The sequence below is a fragment of the Molossus molossus genome, unplaced genomic scaffold (genome assembly GCF_014108415.1).
Source record: "Molossus molossus isolate mMolMol1 unplaced genomic scaffold, mMolMol1.p scaffold_m16_p_1, whole genome shotgun sequence".
NCBI lineage: Eukaryota > Metazoa > Chordata > Mammalia > Chiroptera > Molossidae > Molossus > Molossus molossus.
In genome coordinates this window covers 174281829-174298749 of record NW_023425344.1, presented here as the reverse complement: position 1 = coordinate 174298749, position 16921 = coordinate 174281829, and the positions used below count along the sequence as shown (strand labels likewise).

The 16921-nt window shown below is 36.2% G+C and overlaps 1 protein-coding gene across 5 annotated transcripts in view; it reads left to right on the top strand.

Annotated features, from left to right (window-relative positions):
* Positions 1-16921, top strand: part of AQR (aquarius intron-binding spliceosomal factor) — a 90504-nt gene that overhangs the window by 22403 nt on the left and 51180 nt on the right. For all 5 annotated transcript variants that reach the window (XM_036259252.1, XM_036259246.1, XM_036259261.1 and 2 more), the window contains 8 exons: positions 302-402; positions 3017-3093; positions 4966-5030; positions 6322-6438; positions 7639-7752; positions 9888-9991; positions 13565-13667; positions 15508-15628. In XM_036259252.1, coding sequence (XP_036115145.1) covers positions 302-402; positions 3017-3093; positions 4966-5030; positions 6322-6438; positions 7639-7752; positions 9888-9991; positions 13565-13667; positions 15508-15628 — 802 coding nt within the window. The remainder of the gene's footprint in view (positions 1-301; positions 403-3016; positions 3094-4965; positions 5031-6321; positions 6439-7638; positions 7753-9887; positions 9992-13564; positions 13668-15507; positions 15629-16921) is intronic.

Sequence of the window (16921 nt, the reverse complement as noted above, 5' to 3'; positions counted from 1 at the left end):
GATAGTGTTAATGTTCACATTTTCAAACTGAAATTAATTTTAGAAATAAGAAAGGAATTTAAATAATTATTGAGCTTAAAATCTTGACTAGAAAAGGCAGTTTCTTTTGTCTTAGTTTTTTCTAATAACAAGTGTTAGAATTGAATAGTTTTTTAAAATACAGTTTTTAGTTTCTTAGTTTTCAGGTTTTATTCCATTACTCTGTGTTATATTCATACATTAGAAAACTAATAGTTGATCTAATCTTTATCCTTATAAACTTTGAGCTTACTGGTGATTTAATATTTCATTATTCTTTCAGGCACGATTGGAATTAGAATTAAAAAAGACACCTAAGCTCAAAAAATTCTGGAACTTGATTAAGAAGAATGATGAAAAGATGGATCCAGAAGCAAGAGAACAGTATGTTGCCAACGCTTCATTCCATGTTGGTTATTACGCTGGGTTGTGGATCTTGGACGATGTTGTCTAATTTTGTTATTTCTTTTACATAATACTGAACCAAATGCATGATTAAGAAGTGTTTTTACCACATTTTTCTTTCCCTTCTCTCTGCCCCAAGGATAAGTACACCAGTGGTCTTCTCCCTGCCTGTTTTCCATTATCTGTCTGCAATGGATGGTTCACAATTTTCTTCACAGTCTTCAGGCTGTCCATCCAACTTCTCTTTCTTTTTCTTACTCCCTCACTCTTAACAGTAGTGCAGGAGATACAGCAGAGAACATAATGGAAAGCAGTTCGTGCTCTTGTGCAGCTTACGTTCTGGTTGGGGAACACAGCAGTAAACAGAAGAGTTATATGGTATACTAGATGGTGACACATGCCAAAGAGAAAAACAGTCAAGTATAAGGATTAAAGAAGAAGGTGGGGGTCATGGGTTATTTTAATAGTAATTATTATCAGTCATATAAAAGTCTGGTAGCAAGTATTTATCGACGAGAGTTCTGTTAGTAGGACACAGAGGGAAGATCTGCATACTCTAAGAGGTTTATTTCTCTGTCTTTCTGAGGCCAACTGGTCTAATTGTGCTTTTGCCCTTTTTACTACATGACTGTTCTGGCAGTAATCCCTTTTCTTTCTCTACCTTTAGTTGCTTTTTTCCACTCTTTTTGGACTAATTACGTGGCATCTTTGCATCATTTGAGTACTTTTTAAAAAAAACTCTATTAACTCAATAGGATTTACCTTACATCTCCCTGGCCCCGACTTCTATATGTTCTTATCTTTGTATAACTCTTTGCTGTATACTTCTGTTTAGATGCATTCCCATAAACTCCAATTTGGCTTAATCAAGTAATACTCATTGTGGTTTCCTCCCAAACTCACCTTTCAGCCCTGTTCCTCTGAATTTGTTCAGTCATTTGGGCTTGGAACACCCGAATTCTGTGACTAGCTATTTATATCCAGTCAGCCAGTCCTATTGGATTCATCTTTTGTCCATCATCTCCTTTCTTGTCTGTTCACACTGCTGTTGTCTAATTGAGGCCTTTGTAGCCTCTTCACCAAACCACTACAATGAGTTCCTATTTGACATTTCTTCTAACTTGCCTACAGTAGTGAGGCTAACTAGCCATTTCATAGAAAATTATGCTTACTTTGTCATAGTCCTACTGACAAGCTTTCATGGGTTTCTTATTCCTGTAGGATAAACTCTAAACTCCTTACAGTGACATTCAGAAACCTCCATCTATTTCTTGTGACTCTCAAATAACTAGACTAGTCTATTCATTGTTTCTTAAAAATATTCGTTCCCTAAGTACCCTTTCCTATCCTGTCCATTCCATTTGCTTGAAGGTTAACCTTTTAAACACTCTTCCAGACCAACTACTGTAGTTCATAGTACTTTCTTCTTCCGAATTTCAGAAACACGCTGTGTGTTTTTTATTGAAACACCAGGTGTTTGTGTAAAGGTTATAATATGTACAGTTGTTTAGAGCAGCAGTTTTCAACCGGTGTGCTGCAGGAATTTTTTAAACATGCAAGACCTTACTATTTAGCCAGAAGCGCTGACCTCTTTTCCCTTAGATTATCAAATAAAAAAATGACAACAGCCAACACAAGAGTAAACGTCTGATATGAGTGAATCAAAATTTATACCTATTTATTGTCAGATTGGAAAAAAAATAATATATTTTTTGATGTGCTGCAGAATTTTAGTAATTAGTTTGTATGTGTCATAAACTAATTAAAAGGTAAATAATCACTGTTTAGAGTATCATTCTATAATCCAACTAAGCTAGGTTCCACACTCAGTTGCTGTGTAACTTTGGGCAAGTTACCTCACTTCTTTGAGCCTTAGTAGGAAATTGGAACATAGTATCCATGTCATAGAATGGTTTTCAGCATTAAATGAGATTGTTCAAATGACATACTTAACACAGCTCAGATCATGGCACAGTAAATGCTCAGTTAATGTCAGCCAGTTTTATTACATACATGCTGGTTTGTGTTACTAATTATCTTTATGTTATGGACTTGTCATTTCCCTCCTCTCTGTCCCCAGCAGGACTGGTATAATCATGTGTAACTCTACTACCTGATGACAGTTTGTTGATTCATTGGTACATAGAGCATCTTAAATTAGTAAGGAGTAGAAACTGTTTTTTAAACTAACATTTAATTTTTAAACATTGTAATGCTCTATTATATTTAATACTTGGAGAATATTAAAGTATAAAATTGCTCATCTTATTTTAACTACATACTTAAATAGAGTTTAAATGTTAAGGACAGGCTATCAGTGAAATTTTGAAAACTCTTTCTTGTCCTGGTCTTTAAATCACAGGTGCAAACTTTTCCCTTTAGAAGGAAGTTGCTTTTTGAGCTGACTTATCAGGGCAGTGCTGAGGCTTTTCTCTTCCTCACGTGCCGCCGTATTTACATTCAAAGAAGCTGTGTGTTCAGATTATGGTCCCAATTTCAGAGAGAAATAGAACATTTCAACAGTGTAAGAAATGCTTGTTCAACATTTTTTATTTTTCAATACGGTTGGTCAACATTGTATCTGTGATTTTAGAGCCTATCAAGAAAGAAGATTTCTTTCACAACTCATCCAGAAGTTCATCTCTGTGCTGAAGTCAGTCCCACTTTCTGGTAACTATTTACTTTTGCTCAGCTGATTTGTAAAGTTATTTAGATTCCCCTATAGGATTTACTTATCTTGACTCTAAAAACTGCTCTTAGAATGATTTTTTAAAAATTATGATGACAAAATGTATGATGTCCTCCCATTTTCAAATATATTACCATTCTGAATATTGTGACTGCCATGAAAAATTTACATATATTAAAGGCATCAGCCTGGTTATTTAAATGTTCATTTATTTAGCAAATTACTTTTGAGCTTGCTTACAAGACCCAGGTCCTGAACAAGGAGCTAGGACAAAGTGGTAAACAAGTGAGTCATAGACCCTGTCCACGTGGCATTTATAGTATGGTGCTGAATTGTGTTTTTAAGTGACATCAGATACCCTTTGGAGAGGAAGCGGAGAATTCTTTTTGAGTTATGAGGTACAAGGCAAAATGGAAAGGATTTTCTTCCATTGTGGCCCCCATTTATTGATAAAGCAAATATAACTATAAACTATGTAGAGTATATACTTTACAATATATCATGATTATACTATGTGTGTGTGTGTGTTATATGCCAAGTAGGGCGAATTACATTATGCTGGGTTTACAAGATCTTTATAAACATTTAGTGAATGCAAGTAGAATGTTGTTTACTTAATAAAGGTGTATATGCTATGTAAGGTATGTCACTGGTTAATAATATCTTATTTCCTAACTGGAATATAATCTAAGAACTGCTCTATAGATGTACTGTAGTGCTATTTAACACTAAAAATACAATAGAATTACTTATAAATGCTGACCCTCCAAATAATATTTTACAATTGAAAATCATACCTATAATTCAGCGAGGAACAGTACTAATGCTATAAATCAGTTGCATCTGATTTGGGGCATAATATTACTGTCAGCATCAGTAAAAAAATTTACATATGCTTATAATCTAAGTCAATGTTAGTAAATTTAAATCTTTCATTTAAGCTGCTTACACTTAGAAGAGGACTTAGATTTGGTTTTCTTGCAGCAATTTGTAATAATGAGTGCTTACAACTACTAGTATCTGTAATAACTAGTTCACAAAAAATTGATGTCTCTAACTATGGAATGTTTATCTGTGGTCATTTAGGAAGGTTTGATAATCAAGTAACAACAGAGCCTACAGTAATTTTAACCATTAAACCACTAACTATTGCCATTATTGTTTATTATATATAGTCAGAAAACAAGATTTCTTAGATTGGTCTTGAGCTTCACTCAGAATTTATTAACTTGCTGCAAAGGAACAAGCAAGATGTTGAAAACAGTGTGTCAGTTCAAAGATGGATGGATTATATAATGCTCATGGATAGTATAAAATAAGATAGTGATTTAAAAAATACTGTTTTGCTCTATGTGTCATTGACATGTTAATGTCAAAAGGAATACATGTACAGTGGGGAAAAAGTCATAAAAATTATCACTTTAATTAGTTTGGTGTATACCTTTCCCACCCATTTGCTCTGCATTCTACAGTATATTTGTATGTATACATGTACACATTTGTGTATGTGTTTATGCATATGAAAGAAGTTCTAGAAACCTAGCATGTGAAGACAATAAGGAAAGTTGGGCAAGAACTGACATAAAACTGCCTTACAGATTTTTAAAAATTAACACTTTAAACTATTTTTGCGAATCTTATTTTTATAATGTGTTTCTGATCCAAGCTAGGTTTTTCATTTTCTGGTATTTGTAGAGCTAATATAAGGGTAGGGCCTGCCCTACTCTACCGTAGTCTAATTCTGATGAATAAGAGACAAGTGACCTTGTTTAAATAACTTCCAAGTTTGGGATATAGTACCATAGAATAACCTAAGTAAGAAAATTCTAACCTGTCTTCTCTGTTATGCCTAGAATCTGTCACTATGGACAAAGTTCATTACTGTGAAAGATTCATTGAACTCATGATTGATCTAGAGGTAAGAGGTATACAGTGACTTTTCTGTTATATAGTTATTAAGGAGGCTAAGATTAAGCATATGACTAAATATATATATTTATCTTCACCAGAAGACATTTTTCCATTTTTTAAAAAAATTTTTTAAGTTTATTTTTTGTGTGTGTGTGGTATGTACCCCTAGCGGGAACCAAACCTGGGACTCTCTGCTCCGCAGGCTGACGCTCAACCACTGAACCAAACTGGCCAGGGCATTTTTCCATTTTTTATTCAGACCGAGCGGGAGGGAGAGAGGGGAAGAGAGAGAGAGAGAAACATCGACATGAAAGGGACACATCGAGTGGCTACCACCGGCACACAACCCAACCAAGGCTGGGGACAAACTGCAACCGAAGTACATGTCCCTAGCAGGAACCAAACCCTGGTCTCTCTGGACCACAGGCTAATGCTCTAACCGATGAGCCAAACTGGCCAGGGCTGAAATATTTTTTTATCACCTCAAACTGGCCTTAGTTTGTACCTATTTCAAGGTGTCTCATAGAGAAGAAAGTCAGAAGCAATTGACTGACCCTTGACATTTTTAGAAAGCTGCTGTTTGTAGAAAAAACATTATTTAGTATTGTCATTAAACGTGAGTTTCAGTAGTGGCAGTTTAGTCTGTCACATTTTAATATCCCTTCATAGAGTTCTGAATAGTGGCTGAAGTCATCGGTTTATGGCCATATCTTTAATAATTTCACTTTTAAAATTTTGCATAATATTGTTGATAAAGAAAGATATAGCTGCTGTTGTCAATTTTTAAAATTAAGATTCTTGCCCAGCTGGTGTGGCTCAGTGGTTGAGTGTCGACCCATGCACAAGGAGGTTGCAGGTTCCATTCCCTGTTGGGTCACATGGCCAGGTTGTGGGCCCATTCCCCAGTGGGAAACATGCAGGAGGCAGCCAGTCCATGTTCTCTCTCATCCATGTTTCTATCTCTCTCTTCCTCTCCCTTCTTTCTAACCACTTAGCCACACTGACCAGGGCATAAGCAGCTCCATTTTTAAACCTGCACATAGTACTTACTGGAATTTCATACAGGATTTTGTTTGAAAACTACTGGCTGAGATATCGCTGAGATTTTTTTCAGTGCTGTATTTTTTTAGAAATATTAACAGTGTGTTTACAATGTGGACCTTGCTCTGTGCATGGCATCTTTGGGAGACTGGAGGGTACTTTGGATGTGATTAATACTTCTGAGTTAAATATCAGTAGTTTCACCTCCAGCTGCAGAGAATCTGCAGCCTTATTGCTGTGGTGTTCCTTTTTTCTAGGCCCTGCTCCCCACAAGGCGCTGGTTTAATACCATCCTGGATGACTCTCACCTTTTGGTTCACTGTTACCTTTCCAATCTTGTTCATAGGGAAGAGGATGGCCATCTTTTTTCCCAGGTAAGCATTGGCATTGATGTATCTGAACATAACTTACTGTTCTTATTTCTAAATTGAGCTTTTCTCTGTGGTGAAACTTGGAGTACCAGGGCAGGCACAAAATAATTTTGCTTTATATTGAATTGAATAGTGAAAATTCTTAATTAGTCATTTTTAAATTAAGTTTTAAGGAACATAATAGATGATAAGCATTAGTTTCAAGCGAACTATTCCCTCTTTCCATGAGATGATGGTGACAGGCAGTTGATAGCATGGAAGTGTATGCGCTTCGTTTGCTAACTTGGATAGGAAGATGAAGTGTTAGCGTTTTGCATTTCCTGTAATGTGATCCAGAAGAAAGTTTTCTAACACTTGACTTTCAATGAGATTAAAGTTAGAGGTACAGTTCTTAATGTGATTACATATTATAAGATTTCTTTTATCTTGTGTCTGTGAGCATTCCTTTTTTTTCCTCATTGTCTTATTAAATCCCAGTGAGTTGACTCATATATTAAAATATAGTAAGATCCTAATATCTGATATGGCATAGATTAGAATTAAGAATAATAAAGATTTGGGGTGAAGGTAGCCAAGGAACTATGTTCATGCTGCCCCACGGGGGAAAGCAGGCCTCCATTAGCAGTAGGATCGAAGCCAAAGAGCCGGCTTGATGGCTGTGGGGACCGAGGAGAGAAGGGATTATTTAGCTTTCCCTGCCTTGCTGTTTCCTCTCGCAGAAGCAGGACAGAGAGAAGAGTATCTCCGATCATGAATTCCAGATCCCTCATTCAGAAAATCTAAGTGGCCTAAGTAGAAGACCTCACGTGGTATAGTCCTATAAATTTGCTGTGATTAGATAGACTCTTCCCCCCATTAAAATGATCAGCTTTCTTTGACTAGATTGTTAATGACTCTTATTATTGGGATTGGAGGTTAAGTTCTTCTCCGTATAAGTAGACCGTGTATATGACATAGACTTAGCAGTTTATTCACAAGGCACACACATACCTGTTCTCACATAAATAAAACACGTTTTAGAACAGAAGTTCCTTCTGTCCTTCTGTTCCTTCTGAAATGTTGTTGCACTGTTTACATGACAAAGCTTTTCAGCACCTCCGAGAAGGTAAATGGACTTGTTTATTGTTTTTAATAAATCGTGTCTGTTCATGCTTTCTTGCTCTTATGTTCACACAGTTTGTTAATTTAAATATATCCTTTCAGCTTTTGGACATGCTGAAGTTTTATACTGGTTTTGAGATTAATGACCAGACTGGAAATGCTCTGACAGAGAATGAGATGACTACCATTCACTACGATAGAATTACTTCTCTACAGGTAATTGGAATGCATGATAGCCTTTGCTTCTGCTCCATGAAGTCAGGTCATGAATAATTTGGGATTTGTATAGTACAAATAGAAAAGGTATTAATTTAATACTGTTTGCATCTTGAATGTTGAGCTCATGAAAAAATGGCTTTTTTTCATTGGCTTCATCCTGAAATCAGTATATTGGTATTTGACACTCAGAAATATTAGTTACTGGGCCAATTTAGTGCCCAGTACAAATATCAGTTGTACTTTATGAAAGAAGATAATTTCAACATATGACAGTAGTATAAACATTTTGTACATTTGATTATTTATTTATTGGTGTGGTTTTTTAAAGTTTAATTTTTTTTTAATCCTCATTCGAGAACATGTTTTTATTGATTTGAGAGGGAAAGAAATGTCAATCGATTGCTCCTGTACGTGCCCCAACTGGGGATCGAACCCGGAACTTGGGTATGTGCCCTGACTGGGAATCGAACCTGCCACCTTTTGATATACAGGTCGATGCTCCAGCCAACTGAGCCACACCAGCCAGGGCAACATTTTCTACATTTTATTTATTTATTCATTTTATTTTTTATCCTTACCCGAGGATTTTTTTTTTATTTTTTTTATTTGAATTTATCTTTAAACAGAGCAGGAGGGAGAGAGGGAGGAAGAGAGAGAGAAACATGGACATGAGAGAGACACATTGAGTGGTTGCCACCCGCACGACCTCAACTGGGGCCGGGGACAAACTGCAACTGAGGTACGTGCCCTTAGCGGGAACCCAACCCAGGCCTCTCTGGTCCGTGGGCTGATGCTCTAACCACTGAGCAAAACCAGCTAGGGCTATTCTTTATAAATAACATTTTCTACATTTTAAAGATAAACACATGTAATGAGATGTACTGATATAGTTCAGATATGAAAACAATACCTGTGTGTTCTGTTAATGATCTCCCCTTGCTCTTGAGCTCCGTTTTCTCTGGTGGCAGAAAGAAGCTTTTGTTTGTCAATTTAAAGTATTTCAGTTCCTTCTGTTCTAAAAAGTCATTATTGGGTAAAGATTCAGTCAAAGTTAAGTTCAGATGTCTTTCATAATCAATTCCACTATCTTTCAAGGGGTCTCTCCTCTACCTCTTCTCTCCCAAATGGCATCTGGTTGCATGGAGGGAGACACTAAGCTAGCCTCATTGTTTGGAAGAGGAATGATTTGCACACTTTCCCAGCTCAGATGTCTTTTCTTGGTTTTTTTGGAGCATTATTGTTTTGTCCTCTGCCTCTGCCCTTGCAGTGACCATAGCTGGAATGACATGTGGTCTGTTCAGGCACAGGCAAGGCATGATGATTGCTCACGAGAAGCTTGGCAGTCTCACCGGTGACGAGACCCCAGCTCTGTTCTTGATGGTGCTAGAACTCTACTGAGAGCTGACTCTCATTCATTCCCTAGCTTAGCTCACTCTTCAGGTCTGGGTTGCAGGGTCATTTTGCCATTGCCTGTAGTAATCCCATGGCAGGGTCATCCATAACCTTAGCAACCTTCTGCATGATCCACTGTGGGGTACATGAAAACTTCTGGATCTGCTCTGTGCCACATGGGAAGACTGGATGCTCTCTCTCATTCTCCTATGACATCAGCATAATGCTACTTCTGTTTCTTGTAGCTTACCCCATGTTGGTCGGGGGTGGTGCCTGACAAGACCCTCTGTTTCAGAAGTTCCAAAGCAAAGCAGGACACAAGCACCCAGTGCTTTCGGGCTCTCCCTCAGGCTCTCTTCAGTGGGAATTTTTCTCGAAAACTAAAACTTTCTTTTAGATTTGTTAGGCCAGTTCTTGATATAAAGTGTTTTGTTTTGTGTTTCTTCCCTCATGTCAGTGAAGCTGGCTTTCCTATATATTCAGAGAACATGTTTAGAAATAAAAAACTGAACATTGATTTGTTGTTTTTGCATTTCTGCTAGAACAGTTCTAGTTTTTTTCCATTGTATTTAATGCTTCTGGCTAAATAAGGCAGAGGCCACATGTGGGAAGCATAAAAAAAAAAGAGAAGTGCATTAATATTTTAAAAATATTTTTATTATAGAGTATATAAATCGCAGTTGATTATGTTAATAGGTAGACATTAATAATGTATTTATTTATTTGCTGTTTTTTTCTAGAGAGCTGCTTTTGCACATTTCCCTGAACTCTATGATTTTGCCCTTTCAAATGTGGCAGAAGTAGATACTCGGGAATCCTTGGTCAAGTTTTTTGGACCTCTTAGGTAAGGCAACAGAAAGGAAAACTGAATTTTAATGTTTCTCTTTTAATAATTTTTGCACTACTTTAGATAACCTTACTTGTTACTCTTTTTATTGACTAGAACTTGCTTCTCTTTAGCATTTGGTATTTTTGAGTCACATGTATAATTACCAAGCTTCTCTTTCTATTTTTGGTAAAATTTATATTTTTTCATAATGTACAATTTTTTAGATCTTAATTTTTTTTAATTTAAATTTTTATTTCTTTATTGATTTTTAGAGAGAGAGAGGAAGGGAGAGGGAGAGAGAAATAAAAACATTGATGAGAGAGAACATCGATTGGCCACCTCCTGCATGCCCCACACTGGAGATCGGGCCCACAACCTGGGCAGGTGCCCTGACTGGGAATCGAACTGGCAACCTCTTGGTGCATGGGTCGATGCTCAACCACTGAGTCACTCTGGCCAGGCAGGTTTTCTTAGAATAGAACATAAACCTGGTATCCCATTTGTCATAAACTACATACAACAGAAACCAAAAAAATGTCATACACTAGTTCCACCTTATCCACAGTCCGCTTTTTGTGGTGTCAGTTATCTGTGGTTGTTTGTGGTCCAAAAATATTAATGATAAATTCCAGAAATAAACAATTCATCAGTTTTAAATTACACACTGTTCACTCCGTCCAGCCTGGGAGGTAAATTATCCCTTAGTCCAGTGTCTCCATGCCTATATACACTACCTGCCCATTAGTCACTTAGTTGCCATCCTGATAACCAGATTAACTTTTACAGTATTGCAGTGCTGTATTTAAGTAATTATTATTTTACATAGTAATGGCCCCAGAATACAAGATTGGTGATGCTGGCAAGCTGATGTGCCAAAGAGAAGCTGTAAAGTGCTTCCTTTGTTTAATAAGATAAGAAAGAACTGTTTGCTAAGCTTACTAAGATCTATGGTAAGAACGAATGATTCAACCTTGAAATGGTGTATCTTGAAACTGTGAAGAAGGAAAAAGAAATTCATGCTAGTTTTGCTGTTGCATTACAGACTGCAAAAATTGGGGCCACAGTGTGTGATGAACACTTTTGTTTAAGAGGGAAAAGGCATCACATTTGTGGGTAGGAGACACGAACAGAAAACATGTTCCGATTGCTGTGCCAGAAAGCATTGAATCTGTATGAAGACTTCAGCCAGGGATCCCCTGAAATGAGTGGCACCAAGACATTAACTGCAAGGAAGGGATGGTCACACATTCAGGAGTAGGTTTGGGCTGATCTAAAAATTACAGGAGAGGCTGCATTTGCCCGTGAAGAAGCTGCTGCCACATTTTTGGTAGAGTTGAAGAAGTTGATTAAGGACAAAGGCATGTATGTATAGGAAAAAACATAGTATATATAGTATATACTTAGGTTTCAGGTATCCAGTGGGGGTCTTGGAACATGTCCCCCATGGATAAGAGGGTGCTACTGTATATAATATTACAGGTGTAACTTAGGACAATTTTTACATGTTTAAAATTTATTAGTAATATTCTCTGGCACTTAAGCTATCTGTTGATATACTTTGTTAAAAATAGTAATAATAGCATACATTTCTCTACTGTATGGTAGGCACTCTACTAAGTACGTAAATAATCCTGAAAACATTCATGGGAGAGGAGTAGGTATCATTTTACATATAAAGTAGCTGACACATAGAATAGTTGAGTAATTTGTCTAGGTCACACAGCAAGTAAATGCAGATAGGATTTGAACCTAGGTAGTCTGCTTTCTGAGCCCTAACATTAAAAAATATATTTTTTATTGCGGTATATAGCTAACATACATTATATTAATTTCAGGTATACAACATGATTTGATATTTGTATATATTGTGAAACAACACTAAAAGAAGTCTAGTTAACATCTGTCACCATACATAGTTATAGAATTTTTTTCTTGTGACGAGAACTTTTAATATCTATCCTCTTAGCAACTTTCAAATATGTATTACAGTATTGTTACCTATAGTCACAATGCTATCCATTACATCCCCATGATCTATTTATAACTGGAAGTGTGTATCTTTTGATGCCCCAAGCCCCAGCCCTCTGGCAGCCATCAATCTGTTATCTGTATCTATGGGCTTTTTTCTTTAAGATTCCACATATAAACGAAGTCATACATTCCTGATGGGAATTCAAAATGGTAGTAACACTTTGGAAAAATTTGACAGGTTCTTAGAAAGTTAAACATGTACTTAACTGTATGACCTAGACCAGTGCTCTCTTACATGCCTAAAAGACGTGAAAACTTAGATTCACACAAAAATCTGGACAGAAATGTATATGGTGGCATTATTTACAGTTATCAAAAACTGAAATACACAGTTACCCTTTAACTGGAGAACGAATAAACATACTGTGATATATCCTTATAATGGAATATTACTCAGCAATAAAAGGGAACTAACAATATTAGTCAGCAATAAAAAGACGCAATAAGATGGGTGGATCTCAAATGCATTATGCTCAGTGAAAGCAGCCAGTGTCAATAGGCTTAGTAATGTATGATTCCACTTGACCTGGAAAATGGGATCTAATGTTTGAGGGAATTGGGAGTGGGGGGTGGGGTTCAACTACATTTAAGTAGTGGAAAGCTGTCAAGCTCAGTGGCAAATGCAAGTTTTCCAAAATTCCAATTTTTCACTTGGAAGTTTAAGTTTTATCTTGGGCAACAAATACTGTCAGTTGTTTTCCTCGACGGTACAGGATTATTTTGTTCAAATTAAATGTTTCTTTGCCATTTATTCAAGTCTGAACAGCCGTCATTTGTCAGTTGTTCTTTCAAGTGAACATTGTGCACAAAATGTGCACTTCCCGTTCTGTCACACAGAATTCTTAACAAACAGATACACAGGGGTCCAAGTTTAATAACTGCTTCATCAAGGATATTCTTAAAACTGCACGTGGCATGCAAAATGCTGTAACTGCTTACAGTTATGGTTGGTGACCCTGCCTTGATCTGTGCCAGCAGTTCTATCCAGAATTGCTTTTGCACTGTCACCGTGTATGTAGAGAGTAAAATAACAATAATAATAATAATAATAATGTCTTAGTATTAATATACAAAGGTGTTGCCCTTGCAGACTCCCTGAAAGGATCCCAGGGACCACAAGAGGTTTTCAGAAGACACTTTGAGAACTCTGTATTAGGGGTTTAACTTTCATTGCTGATGTTTTATATTTGCTAGTCATGTCATAGGATTATATTTTAGGTAAAGTAATCTATAAAATTACATGCTTGCCCTGGCCAGTTTGGCTCAGTGGTTAGAGCGTTGGCCTGCGGTCCAGAGAGACCCGGGTTCGGTTCCCGCTAAGGGCACGTACCTCGTCTGCAGTTTGTCCCGGCCCTGGTTGGGTCGTGTGGGTGGCAGCCACTCGATGTATCCCTTTCACGTCGATGTTTCTCTCTCTCTCTTTTCCCCCTCCCGCTCTATCTGAACAAAAAATGGAAAAAATGTCCTTGCGTGAGGATTAAAAAAAAAAAAATTACATGCTTCAGAAGTGAAGTAAATTGTTAAAATATTCTGATTTGAGTATTCTCTGTTCTGCAGTTCAAATACACTCCACCAGGTGGCATCATACCTCTGCTTGTTGCCAACTCTTCCTAAAACTGAAGATACAACTTTTGATAAAGAGTTTCTTCTAGAATTGCTGGTAAATAGATATTAATGTTCTTCAAATTTTGCTTGTAGTTTTCCCTAGCTATTTGAATCATTCTTAAAGATGTAGATTGGTACAGATTTTTTTTTTCTGGGCTAAAGATTAGATGGATAATTTTCTCTCTGGAAATTATATTATCATTTGCTTTTATCCAGTTTCTTTTCTCATCTCTTGGATTTCTTTTTTCAAGTTTTTTACCTCTTAAAACTGCTTTATGGCATGAATTTATTCTATGCAAACACATATCAGCAACTTCCATGTCAGGTACTGGAGTCAGGATTGGGGACACATAGATAGCTGACACCATTCCAGCCAATAAGGGGTCACAGTTACACACTGTTATTTAAACACAGTACCTTGAACACTAAGCCTTACTTACCTTTATCACTAGAAGATTCAGGAATGTTTAGAAATGAAGTTATCATGAATTTAGTGGTTTAATAATTCTAAGGGATTTTTTTCAATCATTTTGGGAAATGAGGGCTTTAACTCTTAAATTAATTCTGTTTTTATAAAGTTTTATTTTTCAGTGCAGTTTTAGGTTCATAACAAAATTGAGGGGAAGGGTATAAAATAGTTTCTTACTGTAGGAAGAAAGATAATATGCTAGTGTTTGGGGTAGTAACAGGAAACTTTTTGTAGCAGGTGTTTTAAGCCTGGTGACAGGTGTCTAAGTGCCATTTGGAGAGCAAGCCTCAGGAAGGGCTTTAAATTAATTCATGTATGGAAAATACTTTTTATTGACATATTTACTTGCATGAAATGTGTGTCCTGGGTCACCATCTTTCTTTCTTACAAATCACTTTCTCTGAGTACAGTGTTTTCTAAAAATTCTTTGTCCTATTTCCTGACAATGTAAAATCTTCTCTCATAAGTCAGGTTTTGGGGGTTAATAATAAATTCTTACTATAGAAAGAAACGATTTTTTTCAAAAATCTTTCTAATGGAAAGGAGTTTTGTGTATAAAGTTGATTCTGTGGCTTTTAGGGTCTGGTAGCTAAGATTTCATCCTTAAAATTTGAATAGTTATACCAAAAGAAAACAATTTTTAAAATGTACAGTGCTCTAACATTATCTTTTATTTATGCTTCTACTAAAGGATTTACTTAGGCTTTGGATTCTTCTAATATCCAAATTATGATTCAAAAGTTGAAATGTGCATATCATTTCGATGATATCACACTATCTTCTTTCCTAAAATAATGCTCTCTACTGAAGAGAATGTGACACATTTTTCAAACATTCATTATTTTAGCATGTGTTACTTAGACAACAAACTTAATTTGAGAATAAGCACTCTGATATTAACAATGGAGAGCATCAAGTCCAATTCTCATATTACAAATTAGACAGAGGCCAGCTTATTAATAAACTATCACCTAGGCCTTAGAGCTCCCATTTTTTTCTTACATAAACCAATGCTAAGTGCTATGGTTTTTAAGATCTTGGCATGTGCCAGGCACTTTGACACAGTTTTACAGTATTTCATTTTATTTTCATAAGAAACCTGAGAGGTGACTGACATTTTATCTTTTTCACTGAAAAGGAAACTTAGAGCAGGGAGGGTGAAGTAACTTGCCCAGCTTGTATGTAGCTCATAAGTAAAGGTACTGGGAGTTGAACTCACAAATGTCTGAGTCCAGAGACCATCACAATGGATACATCCTGCATCTTTGATTGTTGGGGGGAAAAGGGAAAAAGGAATAAAACCTCTTGTTAAGTGCCGCAGTAACTGCAAGACATGAAAGTTCTCATTCCATACTTTTGGTGAATTTCTCCATGAATTATTCTGATTAAAATGCTTCTAACTTTCTGCCCTTACCTGTTCTTTTAGGTATCTCGTCATGAACGTCGAATTTCTCAGATTCAGCAGTTGAACCAGATGCCTTTGTATCCAACTGAGAAAATCATATGGGATGAAAATATTGTCCCAACTGAGTACTATTCAGGGGAAGGTATGATAAAGAATTACAGGATCCAGGTGTAACATGAAACTTAGTTTAGATTCATATGTAACTGAAAATACTCCTATGCATTAATACATTAAGATAATTTTTTGGTACCTTCAAGTTCAACTTTAGAAGCCAGAAACTGTTTAGTATTTTTAATGCTTAGCATTAAGGATTTAATTAAATTTAACCATAGGTGTGTGTGTGTGTGTGTGTGTGTGTGTGTGAGAGAGAGAGAGAGATCCTGTGAAATATGACCATAAGGCAATAGTGTTGTGTTGTTGGGAGACCTAAGAATACAGGAAGTCTAGCTCTTCGTTATGTCACAACAGGCTTTGTTTGGTAGTGCTTTTTTAGAGGCTTTTTTCAATTCCTTATGGAGCCAGGTAATGACCACCATAAAAAGACCTTGTTGTTTGTTAATAATTAATTCTTAGTTTTGATTGAAAATGGTATTGCCTAGTTTGTTCACCTACCTATTTTAACAGATTGTTTCTAAATGCTTTTGCTCATCCTCTGAGGATGAGAATTCGCCACAGTTGAGTATATGCCAAAGTGCATTCTCACACATTTTGAAGGCATAGTTCAAAAATTTTAAGAAAATCTTTTGAACAACAGTATTAGAAGAAATGTGGATATTTTAAAGACATTGCCAGTGTAAATATTGGTACATTTATTTAAAAGAAAAACTGTTACTTCAAAATAATATCCTGAGCCATAACTCCAGTAAAACCAGTGCACTAAAATCGTACTGTATGTCAGAATAGGCAATCTTTATATCTTTTAATGTTATGACAGTGGTTAATGCGTTATTTTCTCACTTTTTAAATTTGTTCATACTAAAAGCATTTATGACCATATATGTCTGACATATAATTCTTGGACTAATCAGTCCCTAAAAGGCAAATTACACTTAAGAATATTTTGTCTTTTTAATAAAAAGTGTATGTGTCTTAAAAATGTAAATAGTCTTATAGCTAGCTTTTGGTACTATTCAATGATGCTGGTCTGAGTTCAAAACATATTCTGCTTAGTACAAAGTATTACTTTTATTCCAATGGTAGATGAATTTAAATGAAAAGGAATGCTTTTCAGAATTTAAGTCTGTGCACCTTTAGTACAGCTGTTTTCAGAGACGTGATAACGTCTCGCTATTGTTCTTCATTGACCACGGATGGGACGTTGGGGGGCCCAATATCTGATGCTGTGAAATAGGCAAAGATAAAAGCTATTACTGTATGATTATGCTAGCTGCTTGTAGCTCCCAAAGAGAGAAAATAAGTGTTAAGTGGGGCAGAT